This window comes from Stegostoma tigrinum, chromosome 15 (assembly GCF_030684315.1).
Source record: "Stegostoma tigrinum isolate sSteTig4 chromosome 15, sSteTig4.hap1, whole genome shotgun sequence".
Taxonomy (NCBI): domain Eukaryota; kingdom Metazoa; phylum Chordata; class Chondrichthyes; order Orectolobiformes; family Stegostomatidae; genus Stegostoma; species Stegostoma tigrinum.
Window position 1 is genome coordinate 16,390,239 of NC_081368.1, and position 23,318 is coordinate 16,413,556.

Below are 23,318 nucleotides of genomic sequence, written 5' to 3' on the forward strand. Positions count from 1 at the left end.
ATAAGGTTTGTAAGGCATGACCTACCCCTCACAAAGCCATGTTGACTGTATTTGATCAAGCCATGCTCTTCCAGATGGTCATAAATCTTATCCCTCAGAATCCTTTCTAACACCTTGCAGACGACAGACGTGAGACTTACCGGTCTATAATTGCCGGGGATTTCCCTATTTCCTTTCTTGAAGAGAGGAATTACATTTGCCTCTCTCCAGTCCTCAGGTACGACTCCAGTGGAGAGCGAGGATGCAAAGATCTTCGCAAGTGGCGAAGCAATTGCATTTCTCGCTTCCCAAAGCAGCCGAGGACAAATCTGATCCGGGCCTGGCGACTTGTCAATCTTAATGTTTGACAAAATTTTCAGCACATCAGCTTCGTCTATCTCTATCCATTCCAGCATGCACACCTGCTCTTCAAAGGTTTCATTCACTACAAAGTTTGTTTCTTTCGTAAAGACAGAAGCAAAAAACTCATTTAGGGCTTCCCCTACCTCCTCAGGCTCCACACACAAGTTCCCTATGCTATCCCTGATCGGCCCTACTCTTTCTTTGACCATTCTCTTATTCCTCACGTAAGTGTAAAATGCCTTTGTGTTTTCCCGGATTCCTTCTGCCAAGCCTTTCTCGTACCCCCTCCTGGCTCTCCTCAGACCATTTTTGAGCTCCTTCCTTGCCTGCATGTAATCCTCTCTAGCTGAACTTGACCCTAGCTTCCTCCACCTTTTGCTTTTTCATTTCACTTCTGAGTATTCCATATAAATCTTGTAGCATGTGGTCATGGAACAACATTTGAAAAGTCATATGCTGTTGGTTTATAAATCCCTTTGAAAACAAGGCATGTGTTTACTCCTTAGCTGTACATTTATGAACTTTCCAGACTCTGCTAATAAATGTATTGCACAGCCCCTCCTGAAGAGCTGAAACAATTTAACAAAGTTCTTTTAAGGCACTGAGTGAGTGCCTGTAATTGGATTTTTTTCTGAATTATGGTCACAAACTGAAATGTTAACTCTGTTTCTCTATCCACAGATGTGTCCAGATCTGCTGGGTAATCCCAGCATTTCTGTTTTTATTTCAGATCATCAGCATCTACAGTATTTTGCTTTTTGGTTAAGTTTTCTCAATTAGTTAAGTCACAATGGCCTCTTTTAAATTGACTAAAATATAAATTTGCAGTAACCTGTGCACAGAAAGGACTGGAAATGATCAAATCAGGAAATTGAAGGCTCCACACTATTCCCTATGTCACCAGAAAATCTCACTGAGTACAATAAACCCATTAATAGGAAAATCTGTACAACTTTGAAATGTCTAAAAAAAGCTTCAGTAACGTTCTTGTCTGTCAATGACTTGGAACAAGCTGTAACTGTAGTCGAGAAATTAGCCAACAACCACTTCTTTAATCAAAAACTGGGCAACTGCAAAGAACAAGTACTTGCTGCTTTCCATTGAAAGAATTACAAGAGTGAACTGCATTATGATTTGCTATATTTATTTCCCTGACTTAGCGTGTAGATGCAGTCTCCTTAGGACAATTATCAATAGTTTATCCAAAAGTGATCTAAACGTGTTGGTCCCAAATAAATACTTGGCTCTGAATGGCAATTTTATTAGCAGGTAGTTAATCAAATGTGATTTGGACTTTCTTTTGCTGATGTGGACAGTAAATGTCAGCTGTAAATTCAATACATTTTTAAAGCAAGTGTTCCATTGTCTTACACTAAAAGGAATGACCTCAGTGTGCTATTTCACCTTTTATGATCTTTTGTGGAGGTTTGCAAAATATTTTCATCACCTAATTAATTATGGCCGGAAATTCAATGGAGCTGCTCCACTAGCTGTAATTTGGCAGAAGTTTGGCAGAAATTCTTTTAATGCACACGATACAGGGCTTCCACTATAGTTCTAGTGAAATAATGCCAGTGAAGTGAGAGCAACTTAAATTCCTTAAAATATGAATTAAAATTAAATCAAAGAGATTGGAATTCCATTTGTTGCACTGTTTTATCAGTTATTGCGCTTTCCCATAATTCATTAGTGCCTTATTTTAATCATACTATTTAAAGTAGATCATATAAGAATTTTGTATGGCTGTGTTTAGTGACATGCTAAAAGTGGTGTTGAACATAATTTGAACCTCTGAACCTGCATTGCCCTGATGTTGTGATTTTTATATTTACATTCTTATTTTCTCATGTTATTCAGTACCATGACTATGAGGCAATACATTACTTAATATGATCAATAATTTACTATGTCAACAGCTGAAATATCTCAGGGCTTAACAATGTTTTGCACATATAATGGATAATAACAGCTCAGTCATACAGAACATAAACATAACTGAAAAGAGGCACAAAACCTAAGCTTTTGATTTCATAAGGACTGGGGTGCAAGAAACCAAACTTTGCAAGAAAACACAAATTTCGAAGGGGTGGTGATCAGTTGGACCATGGTTGCATGGAAATGCAGCAGAGTCTGGTACCTGCCTATTTCAGTTACCAGATTAACTTCAGAACAAGCAAGTGGACTCTAACTGGTCAGGGTGTTACCATGGGGAATGAAGCAGGATTTGGCAGTCTCCATAACCATTTCTCAATGAAAAAGACCTTTAATGTACTGTTCTGTGTGTCCATTGCCGTAACATCAGTTGCAGGTTGACATGGTGGCTCAGCGGTTAGCGCTGCTGCTTCATGGTGCTAGGGTCCTGGGTTTGATTCCACTCTTGGTGACTCTCCAAGTGGAGTTTACATATTCTCCCCGTGTCTGTGTGGGTTCTTCCAGGTGCTCCAGTTTCCTACCAGTGTCTAAAAATGTGCAGATTCGGTGGATTGGCCATGCTAAATTACCCATAGTGCCCAGGGATGTGCAGGCTGGGTGGATTAGCCATTTGAAATGCACGGGTAAAGGGTAGGTGTTAGGGTCTGGGTGGGATGTGCTTTGGAGAGTTGATGTGGCCTCAATGGGCTGAATGGCCTTCTTCCTCACAGGAGGTGTTTTATGGCTGCAATTTACAGAAGTGGGTTCCAATATTCTTTCAATCTTTGTGTGATAAAGTTTCTTAAATACATCCTGTAAAGCCTGGTTCTAATTCCTAAGCTGCGCTCCCAAGTTCTACCCTCTCCAACTACAGTAAAAAATTCCTCATTATATAACCTCACAAGAATGAGGATGTTGCAATAGCCATAAACTGTTTGCTGTCCATCACATTTTAACAATACTCATAAATATCCTATGATATTGCCTTTGGTAAGTCAAATTACAGGGTGTGTAAGGTACTATTCAATGCAGAAGACTATTCTGTCACTAATGTGAAATTATTCCTTAAGGTCCACAGTCTATGAATGTGAAGTAAAAGTTGGAATGCTGCTTAGAATTCTCCAGTTTTAAGTGGCAGCCTGTTGGGGATGAATAGCATTTTGCCTCTTGTGCAATGTATGTTATGTTTTGCTGACTGATTTTGTTTGTTTAAATTCTTTTCAGTCTGTGACACAGAGAACATCAGTGTAACAGGCAATATATGTATACTGAAACACAATTGTTTCTCCAAGTCCCCAGTCACATTTATGGTAGATGATCACGAGCATTCCCAATCCCAATATCTTTATGTATAAAAGTGCAATTAAAAAATGACTACCTAATCTTAATGAAACTGTTCATCATGTAATATTTATAATATTTGAAATGAAAGCAGAGGCATTATCTTAATGAATTCCTTGTGATTTAGAGATCATTGTGATGGTTAAATAATGATAGATTGTATCAGCAAAATGAGACTCTGGCCAGACTTTGAAGTAGCATTATTTCTGACCATATAAGGATGTCAATGGGAACACCTAAATAACTACCAGGTCTCTGTAAAAGTGGCTTTGAAGCCAACTGATTCACTGCTGTCATTTAGGGAAGGCCACCTTACTGTCCTTACTCAGTAAAGCTTGTATGTGATTGCTGTTCCATAACAATATGTTTGACACTCAAATGTCTCCCTGAATTGACCAATCACCTGAGATGATTCAAAAAGAAAGTCTACCATCACCTTCTTGCCAGGGACACCCACGTCCCTAGAACGTATTTTCAAATCATGATTTACTTCATTGAAATGCTGCAGAAATATTAAACATTCACAAATAAAGTAGGCGATTACAACAACATTTGTACACCAATGCAGACTCACTCCGTTCACCTATTAAACTCTGCAATGTGGCTGAAGTCATGTAGTGATTGGAGCCTACAGAGCTTTGCCATGGGAAGCGCAAAGTGTTATCATTGGGCTATTTATGTGTTCAATTCCCAGTGAGAAAACAGCAGAGGAAGAGGTAGGAAGAGGTATGTGGACAGCATCACCACGAAAAAGTGCATAATTCAAGTAGGGACTGGAAGGAGGCACTAACTGTTGGAGAAATTAGACAGTAATGTTTTACATTTTGAAAGTGATGAATTAATGCATATGTAAGGGTACTGACACAAATACACCTTCTCTTTACCTTGCAGCACTTATTTTATTTTTCTACCTTTGTTTATATTCCTGTCTGGCTGGAATGTTTTCTCTGTGCCTGTATGGCATGCTTACAACAATCAGTCCGTATACACCAAGATATCGTGACCGAGTCAACAATCCAGGTACTTAACCATTGGCTGGACCTTATATTTCTCAGTTTGGTGAGGGAAGTCCAATGAAAACTCAGGGTGTGGCTCCCTCTTGCCACCACTGCCTCTGCACATCCAATTAAGTATCAGATTGTCGATTCATAGCCATCCATTGGGAAGGAGGCCAATCATTGGCTGGTTCCTGACCATTCACCTTTCATCTTGTCCTTTGCAGAGGTTATCACTACCTAGTGTCTCACAGCTGTGTTCAGATGTCACAATATAGTCAGCTCTTGAGACTTTGAGATCTTGTATTAAAAACATTGCTGGACTTTTGTTGAAGCTACACTCACAGTGCATTATTAATCATATCCTGGTATTAACACATAACATATAGGTTCTGAGAATCAGCACTGTCAGCTAGAACAGCATGTGCACAGGGATGATGCTGTGGTCACTGCTGAAATTGTAAACCCCCATGTTTTCAGCATCAGTTTTTGTTATTTGTTGAAGGCTCCAATAATCAGTTGACAGCAAGTTGTTAAAAATCACACAGGGCCTGCCCAAATTCCTCACCAGAATGTGCCTGTCCATTCATCCAGGTTCCCCACAGTATGGCTTATCTGTTGCCATTGGGCAGTTTTAATTTTAGGCTTGGGATCATTGCTGATCACCTCCTAGATGCCCTGGGTGCAGAAATGACCAATGCTTCTGGTGACTTCCTCCTGGAATGAAAATCTCACCTCAGAAGTAAAGATGCATCAGTTCAGAAAAGTTGAGGCACTGAGTGGAGAGGGGCTCACCTCTTGACTCTTATTCTGGGGTATGGGGAATTTACCCTCAGAAAGGAGTCCAGCCCAAATCATAAGGCGCACTAGAGGTTATGGATAATCCAGTGGAAGACTAGAAACTGTGTTTGATGGTCAAAAGAATGTCCAACCATTGACACATTGTCTTTATGTCATTTGCAGATGCAATGTTCAATTATTTTCATCCATTTACTGAAATGATCTAATTGTGTGCAGATTGACTCCTAAGGAAATAAAACCTTTAAATAGTTGAAGTATAAATACACTATTATATGGAACGGTCAAGATTAGTGATAGATACCTATTAGATCTTGCCTTGATGTTAGCTGCGTGGTGGAATTCTGGAATACCAATAATCTTTTGATTTTCCCAGGGGTGATGATAAGACCATATATTGGTGGATTTATGATTGCATTCAACTCATCAGAGGAGAGCACATGGTCACTTTATGTGCAAAGCCTGCATCAGTTCCTTGAATGTAAGTTTCTGCATCACTTCCTTAGGAGCAAAAGCAATAAGCGATCATCTAAATTTTTAAAAATTACCAAACAAGTGTCAGGGGCTGAATTTTCATGTTTGAGTCAGGAATCAGCAGTCAAGAATTTTCTCGACTTGGTGATTCCACTTCTGTCCTAGTAACACCCATCCCCCATATGTGCACCTTGAGGTGGTGAGGATGATCTGAAGAAGGACCCATCACCTTCAGAAGTAGGTGCAAGGTGGCAAAAGAGACAGGTAAGTGCTGCAAAGGGCAAGTTGGAAGGTGTGCTTGCATCCTCTGGAATATCAGTCCTGTTTTCAACATGGTCACAAAACTTGCTTCACCCTGCCCACTGACCACCCTTGCTCATTCACATCTCCTATGCTGCCACTGTACACCATCATACCACCCCTGGCTTTTCACACCTTCCAAGCATCCTTGATACCCACTCTTCCTGCATATTGCAAAGCAATTTTCTCATAAGGCTCTTGAGTTCTGCTGATGGTGGATGCTGAAAGAATCTTCAAAGGCTTAATAGGTCTCTGGACTTTTGCACAGTGTCTGGATGAGACATTAAAGTCAGTTTCTCAGTAATATTGATATTGTTAGAGCCATTTATTCATGGCTAGACTACTTTGATAAATGCCAACATTTGTGTAATGTTGGCCAATGTAATAGTCATTTATTGTTACAGATTAAAACAATTTGATCAATCATGGCTATGAAACCATATTTAACTTACCACATAGCATTTAATTCTGAGAGCTGAAGTTGACAGGATCTTCTAAATGTGTCTGTTTAACAGTTCCCAACTCTACAAGGTCTGTGGAGTCTTCACGACATTGCAGATGTCCAGCTCCAAGTCTCCTAATTAAACAGACCCAACTGCAGGAAAATAGTGGGAGTTAGAAAATGTCCAACCCCTCAAGGCCAAGGATGGAATTGCTGTAGGTGGCTCCTAAACCACATGCTTATCGCTGGGCCATAAAAATCCCACATACTGCATCTGGAGGCAGCAATCCCAGAATCAGGTCCATGTTTATGATTCCGCCTTCGATCTGACCATTTAAGAAAATGAAAGAAAAATTGCCAAATTGACTGAATTGTAAGGCTGAACATAAGTACTCTTCATTGATGTGGTCTTCACTGCAGTCAGTGTTCCAAACACAGCATGTGAAAATATTAACCATTGATGTAACATCTTGCTGCTTGAATCATTTCCCTGTGCCCTCTCACTTTCTCCCATTGCATTGCTCTTCTTACAATCTGTTCTTCCTCTCTAATCCTAACAAATTCCTGACCAACCTACATCCTATGATGTTCATTTTCTTAGAAAAACTGAATAGCCATTTAATGTTCAATGGCATGTCAATGCACAGTGATGCACTACAGGAACTTGTTTGATTTTGCTTACTGCTACAGTTTGCAGCAAATGCTGACATCATTTTAAATTGAATTTACAGTTTGAAGGTGCCAGCAATAACAATAATACCCCATCAGAAATTGCTCTTGTTACTGTGTTTGGTAAGGAATATCACATTTTTTTGCAAGCTATTGCAATAGGACTTCTGCTCTTCTGTTGAAATAGAGAACAGTTTTTGAAATTATTTTGGAATCACAGAACGTTGCTGAGAAGAAGTGGCTCCTAAAACTAAGGGTAAGGTTGCCGGAGTCCTGCCAGACCATAGGGCTGCTCTGTCATTAGTGAGAGAGACAACTGGTGGTGGTTTATCCTAAGGGCCACGATGCCTCAGGTAAGGGGAGGGTTCAGGACAATTATTCATGGTAATCTCAGCTGGTGTGGGAATTGAACCTCACACTGTTGGCATTGCTCTGTATTGCAAGCCGGCCATCTAAACTTAGGGGAGGCAATGGCCTAATGGAATTATCATTGGCATTGTTAATCTAGAGACTCAGACAATGCTCAGGAGACCAGGGTCATGTCCTTCCATGGCAAATGGTGCAATTTGAACTCAATAAACATCTGAAATTAAGAATCTAATAATGGCCATGAATCCATTTTGGGGGGAAAAACTCATCTAGTTCACTACCATCCTTGAGAGAAGGAAACGGCCAAGCTTACCTGGTCTACATGTGACTCCAGACCCACAGCAAAATGGTTGACTCTTAACTGCCTTCTGCGCAACTAGAAATAGGTAGTAATTGCTGGACTAGCTAATGACACCCTTATCCCACAAATGAATTTAAAAACAATGTATACCAGTGCATTTTATTCACATAGACCACCTAATCTCATTCAGTTACCTACTTGTTCAGCAGTGTCTTTCTTCATTTTAGTAATGAGATGTCCAATTCCCTTTTTAAGAGCCAGGAGGCACCACTTCAACGACTTGCGGGTAGATAATTCCATTTAAGAGCCACCCTGCATATAATGACACTCTCTCAGTTGATTTTTTTTGTTATCTGAATGAACTTGTTGCTAATGTCAGCTTGTGTTTTTTGAAATTTTCTTTTTGTTCTTACAGCCTACAATGACAGCATTCAGGCAATTAAGAACATTCCATGTTCTCCTGGGCAATACTTCATTCAAAAGAAGAATGAAAGTGAAGAACGGTTAGCTTGTCAGTTTAATCGGACCATGCTGAAAAACTGCTCCGGAATTGAAGATCCTACTTTTGGATACTCTGCAGGAAAACCCTGCATTTTTCTGAAGATGAATAGAGTATGTTGGTTTGTTGAGAACACAGGGATCCATCATTACTTTTCCCATCATTTGTTGTAACAACTATGGTGTGTGAGTAGTGGGTGATGGGAGTGCTCTCTGCACATCCACTATCCATTTTGCATCAATTTTTAAAATTGATCCAAGTTGCTACATTTGTTTCTGTAAGTTTTATCCTATGTAAGTAAGGGGTAATTACACCAGACTACCGTCAACTTATAAAAGACATCCACAGATGAGATCCATTGGGAAAGCTAATGCTTTTGTGACACAGAATGTTCAAAAACCATCCCATATACAGATCCTAAGCATTCTGCATGACCTTAAACTGAGCTTCTGACCCCATGTGTTGTCCTCTCTCATTTTCTATAATGTCAGCTGTCTCTGGCCATACTGCAGTCCATTTGCCACTCTAACTTTCATATGTGACTTTGTTTTTTCTGGACTCTATTACTCCTGTACTGTTTTAGTGGGTCCCCCCATCATCCTCAAATGTAGCTTGTTTAAACTCTGCTGTCTATATCAAATCCTACTTATGCCTCACTCTTCTCCATTCTGAACAATGTTGGTTCCCAGTCCCTATGACTTAAAATTCTAACGTGCTCAAATTGTGAATTTGCCCCTTTCCTTTGTTTGTTAACTTCTTATTACGTTACAGTCCCTCCTCTTGAATATTCCATTCTTGAGCACCCTGCTTTCCCTCACCACAGCGTTGGTGGCCATGCCCTCAATCACAAAGGTCTCACATTCGGTCATTCCTTCACCAAATGACTCTGCTCCTGCACTTCCATCTATCTCTTTGACTATTTACAACACGTCCTAACGTTTCGCTCCATGGCTTGGCACCTGTTCATCCTCATTTCTGCCTGTGTCAACATTAAATGTGCTGTATAAATATGATAAATTGTTGTGAAAGTTCTAACCCATCTCCAATATACTTTGTTTGGGCCAGTTTAATGTTCACCGAGGATTTATTGATATTTGTTTCCACATGCCAATAAATCTTGGAACTTCAATCTGCTCTGGAATTAACTGGTATCAAATATATGACTATTCTCTGGCACACATACAATCTGTTGATTAAATTAAGAAAGATGAAAGAATATATGTTTTCATATGGCCTTTCCTGTCCTGAGGACATCTCAAGGTGTGTGTAATCAATGATTTACAGGAACTACACATTAGACATAACACAGGCAGCTAAGTTGTCCATGGCAAAACCCTAAAAACAGCATATTAAATAAGTGACCAGTTAACCTGTTTTGATCTTGCTGGTTTTTAAAAACAAAATCTTTCCCAGGATGTGGAAAATACTAATAAGCCCAAAATTTATTATTGCTGTGGTCCCAGTTGATGTAACAATTGGGCAAGTTAGAGCCTAACTGAAATGTGGCTTGACAGATCATAGTTTGTTTTCTTCTAAGTTTTAATGAGATGGTATTTCACTGAAAGACAAACACACAATGCTGTAGTTTTTTTAAAACAATAAAACAGACATTCATTGCGCAAAAGAAATGAGGTTAGATTGGAATAAACAAAACTACTCAAATATCATATGTTTAAAGATTTTGGAACACGTAATAAAATTACAAGTTTCAAATAACTTCTCCAGGGTTTTAACCAAACATTTCTGGTCTGGAACTTTTAAACTAAAATCCGTACACTGAGGAAATTAGTTTTAACAATTGTAGACTATCTTCCTTTCTTACATACCAAGTTTCAGCTAAGAACTCAGTAGAACTGCCCAAACTAAAACTAAACACTGACAGAATTGCAGATACTGTAAATCAAAAACAAAACAGAAATTGCTGGAAAAAGTTCAGCAGGTCTGGCAGCATCTGTGGAGAGAAATCAGAGTTAATGTTTCAGGTCAAGTGACCCTTCCACAGAACTGAGGAAGGGTCACTCAACCTGAAACAGGTTGAGCTTTTCCAGCAATTTCTGTTTTGTTTAAAACTAAAAAGTTGTTTTCCAAGCTGTTGGTGTTTCCCCAAGACCAAACCAAAAGCTGGAATCTTCTATTTGGAAATATAATGCACCGCACTGTTTATTTGTTTGCTCATAAATTCCTCCAATAGCTGCCAAAACTATCTCTCTGGCACTGTTATTTTGAAAGACATCGCCTTGACTATATACTTAAATGATAGTCATTAAACCTGTCAGACACACAGAAAAGCCATATGCCACTAGTTCAAATAAAAATGTTGAAATAAAAAATAAATGATATTATAATATATGTAAATCACACATGTTGCATCATTTTACCAATCCCTAGTTGCCCTGGAGAAAGGAATAGTGAAACTTCCTGATTCAGTGCAGTCCAAATATAGCTAGATAGGGAGTGCCAGGATTTTGTCTCAGGGATGATAAAGAAATGATATCATCGTCCAAGCCAGGAGGGTGTGAGATTAGAAGGGAATTTGTTGGTGGTGGGATCTCCGTGAATCTTCCAAATGGAAAACATCTTGGTGATTTGCCGATATTGCGGTTTAAGTAAAATCCAGAACACAGGGAGAAAGTTTTCACTTATCTTAGAAAGGATACATTTGATCATTTATACTTACCACTATAGAGATTGGGTTTAATGTCATCAAGAATGTAGTATTCCCATAATTCAACGAAGCATTTATCCAGATCGTACATGTAGTTTTCTGGAGTGGGGCTTTGAACTCATTTTCTTCTGACTCAGAGTCAGTGATACCAGTGGTCAAAATGACTTTTTGAGTCATAGACATATACAGCACGGAAACAGACCCTTCGGTCCAACTTGTCCAACCGACCAGATATCCTTCATAAATCTAATCATTTGCCAGCATTTGTATCATATTGCCCTAAACCCTTTGTACTCATATACGCATCCAGATGCCTTTTAGTTATCAATTCATTCTCTGAATTTATTGTTTACCCTAAATACAAACAACATCCATTTTGTATTTATCAACTATTACTTCAATTTCTCTATTATGATACCTTAACTATCAGTTACATCTGGAACTAAATAATAAATATTGTACACCATTACAATATGTTCTATAATTCGGGTTTTATATCTTAAACATTTGCATTATTTTATTTATTAACCTAATTTTCTACTCTACTTTCAGTTCATCCACCATTATTCAGGAGGTTGAGATGACCTGTTATTGTAGAACATAGAACGTAGAACAGTACAGCACAGTACGGGCACTTCGGCTCACAATGTTGTGCCAAACGTTTACCCTAATCCTAAGGTCTATCTAACTTCTACCCCTACCTTATACTATCATCCATATGCCTATCTTAAAGCTGCTTAAATGCCCCTAATGAGGCCGACTTCGCTACCCTCTGCGGCAATGCATTCCATGCCCTACCACTCTCTGAGTAAAGAACCTATCTCTGACATCTCCCCTGTATCTACCTCCACTCACTTTAAAACTATGCCCCCTCGTAATAGCTACCTCTACCCAAGGAAAATGTCTCTGGCTGACTGCTCTATCTTTACCTCTGATCATTTTGTACATCTTTATCAAGTCACCTCTCACCCTTCATCGTTCCAAAGAGAAAAGCCCTAGCTCTCTCAACCTTTCCTCATAAGACCTTCCCTCCATTCCAGGCAACATCCTGGTAAATCTCTTCTGCACCTTTTCCAACGCTTCCACAATCCTTCCTGTAATGAGGCGATCAGAACTGGACAGAATACTCCAGATGTGGCCAAACCAGGCTTTTGTATAGCTGGAGCATAACTTCATGGCTCTTGAACTCACTCTGTTTATTAATGAAAGCTCACGCACCATATACCTTCTTAACAACTCTATCCACCTGGGTGGCAGCTTTCAGGGAACTGTGGACATGAACCCCAAGATCCTTCTGCTCCTCTACACTGCCAAGAATCTTTCCGTTAACCCTGTATTCTGCTTTCAAGTCTGTCCTTCCAAAATGAAGCACCTCACACTTTTCAGGGTTAAACTCCATCTGCCACTTCTCAGCCCAGCTCTGCATCCTATCAATGTCCCTTTGTAACCTAGAACAGCCCTCCGCACTGTCCACAATGCGACCCACCTTCGTATTATCTGTGCACTTACTAATCTACCCTTCCACTCCTACATCCAAATCGTTTACAAATAATTGCAGTGTGGCACTACTGTACAAAAATTGGCCATTTTAGATTCAGGTCATTTTTTTCAGAGTCTTTGATAATCTATGTTCTGCCTCTTTCTAAGGAGATACCTTTGCTCGATGCGATATCTCCAGAGAGGCTGGTATCCCATCACCAAGTCACCCTTTCTTACACATAAACAGTCCTTGAATTTAGCACTGCCTTATTCAGAGTCAGCTACCAATGTATCTATGATGCTCATCCTATTTATATGTCAGCCAGGGCTGGCTGTTTGGAGCAGTTAATCAGGTCCAGTCAGGGAACTCATTCTATGATGCTCACCTCGCTGACCTCGTTACAATCACTATAATTAGTACCTTCACTGTGACAAGATCACAATGTGATAAATTACAGATTCAAACATGCACATTTATACTGTTTAGGCCCAGAAATTAACTCAGGTCAAATTATTTCTTTTAATTAATTTTACATTAATTAGCATGAAGAACTTTTAAAAATTGGATCAATGGTTTTCATGAGACTTTGAGTTTACAGTAACGAAGATGTGCCCTGCAGAGGAAACTGTTATTCTTATTCACTTTAACATATGAAATTAATATTCATGAGCAATGTGGCAATATTTGCTTTTTTTTATAGATAATTGGCTATCTGCCTGGTAAAGGAACAAAGCCATATGTGACCTGTGAATTTCTGGTGAGTGACATCAATGTCTAAAGTAAATCATATATTGAAATAGACTCACCTTGAGTTAAAATACACTTGTTAGCTTTGGATTCCATCGTGACATATAGATGCTGGTTAACACATGATTCAAAGTCAAAGAAAAGGAACGAAACTGGAAAGACCACTTGGCATTTACCTCCACATTGGAAATGACAGTGATGAACCCAACTTCGTCAATATTGCTGTACTTTTACTTTTGCTGGGTCAGTGTTTTGGAACTCCTTTCCAACAGCTGTGAGTGTAGCTTCATTTCAAAGACTGCAGCAGTTCAAGAAGGTGACTCAAAACTGCCTTCTTGAATGCAATAAATACTGGTCTAATGCATGACAGAAAATCCCATCAATGAATAAAATTAGTTCAATGGTGCTCAAAGATATTACACATGGCGATGTCTTAATCTGGCACGCCATTCAAATAATGCTGTGAATTGATGTTGATATGTAAAAATGTTTGTCTGAAATCTCAAGATTTATAAAAATAGATGGAAACTGGGAAAACTCATTCTGAATTGGACCCTTGTAGCCAGCAAAGAGATAAGGAACTTTTGGCTCAACACTTTAGATCTGATTTGAATCAAGGTCCCAAGAGACAGTGCATCAAGCCACTACTACAACCATTGCCATTCCATATCTACTCCTTTTTATAACTTAGTAAGTATTAGGAACTTAAATTTATTATATTACAGTGAATGTAAATACAGCACATGTGGTGTGCTACAAGTAATAAAAGTTTGTAGAAATACAGCATGAACCATTGAATTTGCCTCTCTATAACTGATCATTTTAAGTGCTGTGCCCATTATTGAAGATGGGCAGAGAGCCGTTAGGGCACAGACCAAGGCCATTCAGTCTATTCAGTCCATTCAGTCCATATGATCGCATTTAAAATTATCAACACCCCTGAATAAAATATACTGGCTGCTGCAAGTTCGCTGGGTTTTCCAACATAAATTTCTTCTTAAGCAGGAGTAGCAAGTGATCAATTTCCCCAAAGTTTTACGATCTGAAAGAAAACGTTAATGTCAAAGAACTTTTTAAAAGTACAAAACGCTTATAAAAATTGTTAGAATTAGATCTGCTATAGGAGCCCACACGGAATCGTCCGGTGTCAGGGCCATCTTGCATCTTACCAACAACCCTTGGGTCTTGTTTCAATATTGTACTTAAATTTATTTTGCTAAACTAACTGATAATCTCTAGTTTTAAAATACAACGCTTGTGAAAGAGTTCTAGGCTCCATGTGCTGGCAGGTAGCTGAAGCCGAAAAATATAGCATCTTGCTATTTGAAGTGGATTTACTGTTCTGAGGAATACTTTTTTAAAGCTTCCCCAACTGTGCCAAATTCCAAGCGATACTTTGATATATGCTTTGACATGCTTTAGCTGAGTTTCAGTCAGTTGAGACCTTCATAAATCTTCCTTGTTGTGCTTTCTTTTTATTGTTGCTTTACTAGATCAAAACAATATGAGCTTTATTTACATGGTTTCATTTGTCCAGAGAGACGAGATGATGCAATAGGTTAGCACACTGTCTTTAAACTCTGGAAGCTGGGTTTGAATGCAGTACAAACTAATTGGTTGAAAATCTCTTCACTCTCTGCATCTTGATGGTGTTTTTGGAGATATTAGCTTGGGCAGACTCAAACTGGTGCCAAGTTGGCATGGTCATACAACACAAACCTGTTCAAAGCAAATGATAAACAGTCCTCTAAGTAGGAAGGGGAACTGGGGAGGCTGCACAAGATGTGAAAATATTCTAACTGCGGTCTGTATGATCTAATGGTGGGTTTAAGGCACATTGCTAATGAAAAATAAAGGTGAGATCTTCTCTGAACTTGGCTGCTGCATTCCTGATTAGGTGGTAAGTAGCAGTAGTAGTAAGTGCCCAAAATGGAAAAACATGCAAATTTACGGCATGAATTGATTAACGCCTGAGAAAGCTCATTGTTTTCTGCAGTGGAGGATGAATTGACAATAAGCTTCCTTCTACTATGTATTAGTACATCACTGCTAGTGAAGCTTTAGGAACATCTGCATGAGTTGGTTAATTCTAGGCATTGGTCTTCAGGAATAAACTACTCTCTTAGGTGTGATAATCTGAAATCTGAGCAAATTACCAATATTCAAAATATGCATGTTTTTGTGCCTTCATTGATCTGGAGATTCTATGAGTGGTTCACTTTGGTGCCTTGGTGTAATTCTGCTTGGAGAAGAGGTGGAAACGGCTGTGTTTTAGCCTCTGCTCAAATGACAGCAGCAAACCATGGAAAACCATCTGAATATCAGTCAGGACCATTAGCTCCAATGGTTCACTGTTTATTCTTCCAATATTCATACAATAATTCTAGCCGTCAAATAGCAAGTAGCCATTAATGCATTTTTCTGTGCTGGTTGACTAATTTAAAAGCAACAGCTCAAAAATTAACATTAGGAAAATGATTGCCCTTATGTATGGTTAAATTAAAGAAAAACCCATCACTTATCAACTCAATCGCAGACCATTTCAAACAAAAATGAAATCAAAATGTCTCAATATTACAAGCCAAATACTTAAACATGTTAGAGTTCTACCTAGCCTTTCTACATTGTGTAGAATGTATAATTTTTATGTACAATAGAAATGACATATAGTTTATCCAGAAAGTACTACTGTGCATCTATGTAACAAAATGGTGTGAGCTGGAGAAACCTAACTGGTTAAGTACTGGGTGGAAAGAGAATAGGAACTTTCAGGTCTGCAAACCCTGTTCTACTTGATCATGGCTGAACTGCATTGTCATGTAGTTTAAACATCAATTGGCTACATTAATAGAAATACTGGTTGGGAGCCCTTCAAAGATTCCAGTATTCTCAGCGATTTGAGAACATGATGCTTCCAGTCCAAGGTATTTCAGTATTTAAGGTTACCACTCTATTTTGATATAAGCTTGCTAAATCAAATCTTCACAGTACATAATGTCCTTTTGGAAATGTGGCTACAAGTATGCTCTGCTTACTTTCAGAAAGAAAAGAAGAACAATGCTACAATTCACTTCTATCCAAATGATGGAACCTTTGATCTCACATACTTTCCTTATTATGGAAAACTGACACATGTAAGTGGATTAAAATCTTGTAATTCAGAAGCTTATTTTCAATGTTTTTTTGCTTCCTCTTGAAATGAGTGATTGATCATAATATTTACTGTTTTTTGACATTCCTCTTTAATCCTGTGTGAACATTCAAGGCTTTGACAAAGGGTGATATAGTATATTGGCCTTTATTAAAAAGAGTTATGGATATGAAAATAAGTAAGTCTTAATGTAATTATAGGACCATAATCTATAGGAGCAAAATTAGGTCATTGAACCTATCACGTTTGCTTTGCCATTTGATCACAGCTGATATGTTTCTCAGCCCCATTCTCCTGTCATCTCCCTGTAACCTCTGATCCACTTACTAATCAAGAATTATGCACGGCTTTGGTGAGATCAGACACAGAGCATTGTGCATGGTTTGGGTTGCGTTACCTAAGGGAAGATTTACTGGCATTAGATCTAGCTTACCACATGGTCACTAAATTGATGCCTAGGATGGGGGGGCTTATCCTAGGAGGAGAGATTGAATAAAATAGGCCTATACTTGCTGAGGTTTAAAAGTGGGAAAGGTGATCGAACTAAAACAATGTAAGATTCTTAGAGAGCCTTTGTTTATTCTTTTAATTGATTTGTGCATTATTGGAACAGCCAGCATTTGTTGCCCATACTTAGACTGCTTTCTCAGAGGAGTGTAAGAGTTAACCCAAAACCAATCACTGTCCAGTGATAGTAGGAACTGCAGATGCTGGAGAATCTGAGATAACAAGGTGTAGAGCTGGATGAACACAGCAGGCCAAATGGCATCAGAGGAGGAGGAAGGCTGATGTTTCGGGCCTAGACCCTTCTTCAGAAAATGAAGAAGGGTCTAGACCAGAAATGTCAGCCTTCCTGCTCCTCTGATGCTGCTTGGCCTGCTGTGTTCATCCAGCTCTATACCCTGTTATCACCAATCACTGTCCACTTGGGTGTCATCTTTACACCAGACGAGATAAGGATTAGCAGAACATCTTCCCTAAACGTATTAGTGAACAAAACATATTAGTGAACAAAAAGAAGAATGAGAGCCAAGTATGACAGATACACCCAGAAGTTAGCCGTAAGATCACATGATTATGGTGCTTATCCGGTGAAACAATAGAAGTTAAAGAGAATGCATACTGCTCCTTCAGTGACTCTTTCACAGGAAGAATAGTAAAGATTATTTCAAACATTATTTTTAACATTGGCTTCCAAACAAGTTCTAGCAGACTTGTTCCTTCCTTAACGTTTCATGGAATGTGGGTGTCAGTGGCTGTGCTAGCATTTATTGCCCATTCCTAATTGCTGAGAGAACCGTTAAGAATCAACTGTATTGCTTTCAGACTGGAGTCACTTGTAGGTTAGACTGGGTGAGGACAGCAGCTTTCCTTCCCTAAAAAGACAATAGTGAACCAGATGCTTTTGCACAACAATCAACAATTGCTTATGGTCACAAATAGGCTATCTTTCATTTTATTCCAAATTTTTAAAAGTTAATTCTAATGTGCCAATGTGGGATTCAAACCCATGACCACCCCGCCCCCCCAACAATAACCTGGACAACTAGTCCAGTGTCATTATCACTATATCATTGTCTCCTCATGTCATAATGCACATGGCTTCATAATATAAAAGCAAAATATTGCAGGTACTGGAGAGCTGAAAATAAAAACAAAATGTATGAGAGAAACTCAGCAGGTTTGGGAGCATCCGAGAGAAATAGTGTCAAGCTTTGAGTTTCGTGTGAATCTACTTCAGAACCCTTATAGTACTCATGATTTAAAGCCCTTAGTTAACAGTTAATGTTAATGGGAAAAAAGAGGGAGAAACAATTTCCATTGGCGGAAGAGTCAAGAATTAGAGGATACTGATTTGAAGTGACTGTTCAAAGACCCAGAGAAATGAGGAAAATCTTTGTATGTAGCAAGTGTTTAGGATCTGGAATGTAGTGCCTTATAGTATGACGGAGGCAGATTCGGTACCGAATTTTGAAAGGGAATTGGATAATTATCTGAAGGAAAAAGATTTTACAGGGCTAAGGGGAAAAGGCAGAGGAGCTGAACTAGCTGCGTTGCTGCTACAGACAGCCAGCACTGTACAAATGGAACCATGACCTCTGGCTGTTTGCCATCTCTGAGGAGAATATCCTGCAGCCACTCTGCTACACCCTGGGTTTTGGCAACAGGAAGATAACATACCATCCTTGAGCTATGACTCTGGCCACAGAAACACCTGTTTCCCTAACTAATAGGTCCCCCTATCACTATTGCTCTTCCTTTTTTCTTTCTCTCCTCCTGTACAGCCAAGCTGGTCCCTTGGGGCATCGAAGCCTTCCCCCTCTATTTAGACTAAATTCCTCTCTAGCTCACTGGTACACCAGTCCGACAGGGTTCACATGAAGTCTATTCCAAAGGTCAGCCCTGTCCATTGGTGCTAACGTCCCACAAATCCACTTCTCCTATGCCAGTCTTTCGTTCACATTTATCTCTCAATATTATTTGCCCCAAGCTGATTTGCATGTGGCTCAGAAAGTCGAGATTATTATTGGAGAGGTTCCGCTCTATAATGTAGTGCCTAGCTCCTCAAATTGTTAAAACCTCATTCGTAGTTTTTCCTACGTTGTTCATCACTGCATGAACTATCATAGCTCATGGTGCTCTTCTATTGCAAGTTCCTCTCCAGCTGTTCTGAAATCTGGTACAAGGCTTGCATTGGATTTTCAGTCTTAAATGGAAGAATTATATCTGTCCTCATAATAGTGCAGTTCCCTAGTAATTATATTCCTAATTATCCACCCTTTTTGAATGGCTTTACTGGACCAGCCACATTAATCCTCGAATCCAACATCAGGCTAGAAGTTGGGAATTCTGAGGAAGTGACACAGAACTCGTTTCCTCAAAATCTGTCCACAATTTTGTAAGTACAAGTCAGGAGTCTAATGGAATACCCTTCATTTTGCTGGATGAGTGCAGGTCCAATAACACTCAGAAAGCTCAATACCAGAGAGGTCAGAGTAACCTACTTGACTGGCACTCTCTCCATTCATTCCATGCTCCGGTAGTACACCATGGCTGCAGTGTGTACAAGATACCCTGCATTAACTCACCAAGACTCCTTTGAGAGTACCCCTCAAACCCACAACCCCAGCACCCAGAAAGATAAAGGACAGCAAATACATGGAGTGGGGCGAGACAGTGGTAAGATCACAGAATAGGAATCCAGAAACCTAGGCTAATGCTTCAGGCTCATGGACTCAAATCCCACCGATGGTCGCTGGTGGAATTTAAATTCAATTCATAAAATTGATTGTTGCAAAATCCCATCTGGTTCACCAGTGTTCTTTAGAGAAGGCAATCTGCCACTTTTACCTTGTCTGCTGACATGTGACTCCAGACACACATCGATGTGTTTAACCCTTAACTGCCCTCTATAATGGTGCCAGCAAATCACTCAGTTCAAGAGTAATTAGGGATGGGTAGTGAATGCAAGCCTTGCTAATGATATCTGCCTACCGTGCAAGTTCCTTCCAAGTCTGATACGATTCTAACCTGCAGTTGTGATTGGGTGAAAGTCCTGGAACTTTTTATCTTTTCACTTTTAATAGTACTGTGGGTATATCATTACCACATTCTGAAAGGCAATTAGTGATGGGCAATAAATGCTGGCCGTGCAAGCAACACTCACATCCCATGAATGAACAAGAAAAGGAAGTGCAAGGCCATGTACATTTATAAAGTTTGTAACAGATTCGGGTTTTAAGTAATTATTCTACATTCACCACCTTTAATTAAAAACATTCGAGTGCATTTGCTGACTTACTTATTAAATCTTACGTATTTCTATTTTAGTGGCAAGAGGCATGTCTAGAATAAAAGTTAGAGCTTGGATTTTTAAGAAACTCTGATGTTTCACTTCTTGTCTTTTAATTGTTCTAGGTAAATTATTCCACCCCTGTCGTGGCCACGCAGTATGAGAATATGAAGAGGAACAGTGATGTGAGCATTCAATGCAGAGTAAACGGGCCTGGCATCAAAAATGACATCTTTCAAGACCGATTTTCTGGCAGGATTGTTTTCTCTCTTAATATTCAAGAATAATGTAAAATGAAAGTTCCTTTGCGGAAAATGTAGACAATGGTGCAATGTGTGATGATTTGATTTCTCTGCTAGGAAAGACTTGTATTAACTAGCATAATTATTCTACCAGTAAGGTTCACAAATATAGCAGTTTAATCCTTCCCCTCTTAAGTTACTGAACAGCCAAGAGATTTATCTGAAGATAAAATCAGACATTGTTTGACTTTGGTTTGGGTAGAGGTCACTGATGGAACACATTTGTGTAAAGTTTCCACAATGTCAAATCATTACAACAAAATCAAATAATTGTCAAATTATAAAAGGTTAAGTTGTGCAGTGACAAATACTTTAATGAAATTATTGTTATTTTACTTTGCAGAGATATTTTGGACCTTCAGTAAGTATTAGTCTTAATTTTACCAGAAATGTCTATATTCTGCCTGCAGAGGGAAATAAAAGTTTTATATTGATGAGTAATTTTTTGAGTTATTTTCTGTCTGGGCATGCCTACTATGTACTGAATAAAAGATATCTGTGTCTCACCAGTCTCAATGACAAAAATATCAAAATCAAACACTGTTTAAGAATACCAGGACTTGGTAAATTACTTTGGTGTCCACTCATGCAAAACTGAAAGTCTCATAAGAACACAACAAATGACTGAAGGAAATGTTGGTTCTTGAAGGATTCTTGCTTCTTAATTTAATAAAAATCTAGGAAATAAAGTTCAAAAATGGTTGAATTTGCCTTTGATCAGTTAATGCTGCAAAGTAACTTTTGCTAAAAAACAAGGCTGAAAATTCTAAAAGAGAAAATGTTAAAAATTGGGTATTTCTAATTAGTTTGCAGCACACTCAGGAAGGTGTTCCAAGTTTAGGTCTGATATTCAGGTCCTGCGGAGTGGTGTCCTGCATTGGCATCTTCATGGATCTGGCCCGGGATTCATGGAAGCAGCTTCTTTGGCTTCCTCGGTGGCATGGTGGTCCGGCCGGGGATTTGACGGTTTCAATGTCGGCTTTCTGCAGCAGTGCAAAACGTGGTTCTTGCCTTGTCCTCTACCTTGGGAAGCCATGAGCTGTGAATTGAACAAAGATGGTCTTTGTCTTAACTTTTTTTGGTGTATGATCTCTGTTATGAATATATTCGCCAGACTTAAATACTTCGCTGTATTTTTTTTTGTAAAGATAAAGGTGACAATAAATTCTACACTACTTCTGTACATGGATAAATTCCAGCCTGCCCTCCTGTGGTCTGTTATATTATTTCAGCTGTTGCTCTGTTTCAGCTTTCCCAGGATAATGCAATAGCAGTTACACTTTATTGAACAATTTTAAAAGAACATTGTAAAGACTATCTTTTTTTGTTGATTGTGGACAGAAATGAGAAAAGGACTGTTTTAAAGAACCAAGGATTGTGGAAAGGACTACAACACTTTTTAAAAATCAGATCATAATACTCATTATAATAAGTACTGTTTACACTGGTAATGAAGGGTAGAGCTGGATGAACACAGCAGGCCAAGCAGCATCTTAGGAGCACAAAAGCTGACGTTTCGGGCGCAGACCCTTCATCAGAAAAGGTGTTTACTCAAACAGTGCAAGGTGTTTACAGCAGATGAGCTGAAAGCAGGGGGCGTGTATAATGGGAGGTTTGGCTGGCAACAAGTAGTTGACTGAGCTGTGGGGTGTTGACCAGTTGAAGACAAAGCCCGTCTGTCTGCACATAACTATTGCTTGTGGGTTTGAATGTTTGATCAGAAGCCATCAGAATTCTGGAAAGGGAGGCATGGCCCTTTCTCTGCAGTAAAATTAAGGAGGAAAGCCTTTTTAAAAAATTTCTTTCCAGTATTTGGGTCCTCACTGTGGCTTTTCATGAATAAATAATATACTTATCATAATAAGTGTGAACTAGTCATTTTGTGCCTCCTGTAAGCAATTAGAAGTATTTGGAGGAGGAGGATTGAGGAACAGCACATCCTGACAAGCTAAAAAGATCATCTCAGTCTTTCCTGCCACCCACAATACCCACGATTTCTTTTTATCCATTTACGTCTGCCTGTAAGGGAGACGCATTGTATGAGGTGTTAGTGTTTTAACTAGTAGTGTTATATGTCAATGGTTCATAATTATTTGCTGGAACAGGCAGTCCCTGGGTTGCGAACAGGTTCTGTTCTGGAGTCCATCCACAAGCTGATTTGTTTACAAGTTGGAATACAACACAGCAATGAAAAGCAGCTGGCCATAAGTACAGAAAATGTTCATATGTCGGCTCTTTAAAAATTGAAATCACGTATGGGATCACAATCATAAGTATGAGTATTTGTAAGTTGGATATTCATAAAGCAGGAAGCTCCATAGCTAGAATCTACTGGTGTGTAATAGTCATTATTTATTAAGTACAGAAACCGGGTCTGTACCTTCTGTTTACCTGGATCTAAAAGGTTGTGAAATTGTAGAACTTTTATAAAATCTTTAGCGGGGGATCCAGAAATAGTAAGGTTTGATTTTTATCATGCTTTTCTGCTAAGGCAAGTTGTACATAAAAGTCAATCCTTGCCTTCTGGTCCTGAAAACCTGCCTCTTTGTTAACAGTGAAGTAACTACAATTAGTTACTGTATGTCTGAAAACTTTGGGAGAAATTGGCCGTTAACTGACCTCAGACATATTTAAACAATCTCACGGAACCTTGTTTCATTTCACCACAGAGGTAGTTTGGTCCATTATGTTTGTGCTGGCTGTGGCAAAAGTAATTCACTTAGTATCAGAGATAATAGG

The 23,318-nt window shown here is 39.1% G+C and overlaps 1 protein-coding gene across 2 annotated transcripts in view; it reads left to right on the plus strand.

Annotated features, from left to right (window-relative positions):
* The window catches only part of LOC125458875 (protein ATP1B4-like), a 61,421-nt gene extending 39,644 nt beyond the window's left edge, over positions 1-21,777 (plus strand). For both annotated transcript variants that reach the window (XM_048544662.2, XM_048544661.2), the window contains exons 4-9: positions 4,486-4,614; positions 5,764-5,868; positions 8,358-8,554; positions 13,287-13,343; positions 16,375-16,467; positions 20,403-21,777. In XM_048544662.2, coding sequence (XP_048400619.1) covers positions 4,486-4,614; positions 5,764-5,868; positions 8,358-8,554; positions 13,287-13,343; positions 16,375-16,467; positions 20,403-20,564 — 743 coding nt within the window. In that variant the 3' untranslated portion in view covers positions 20,565-21,777. The remainder of the gene's footprint in view (positions 1-4,485; positions 4,615-5,763; positions 5,869-8,357; positions 8,555-13,286; positions 13,344-16,374; positions 16,468-20,402) is intronic.
* The last annotated feature ends 1,541 nt before the right edge of the window (positions 21,778-23,318 follow it).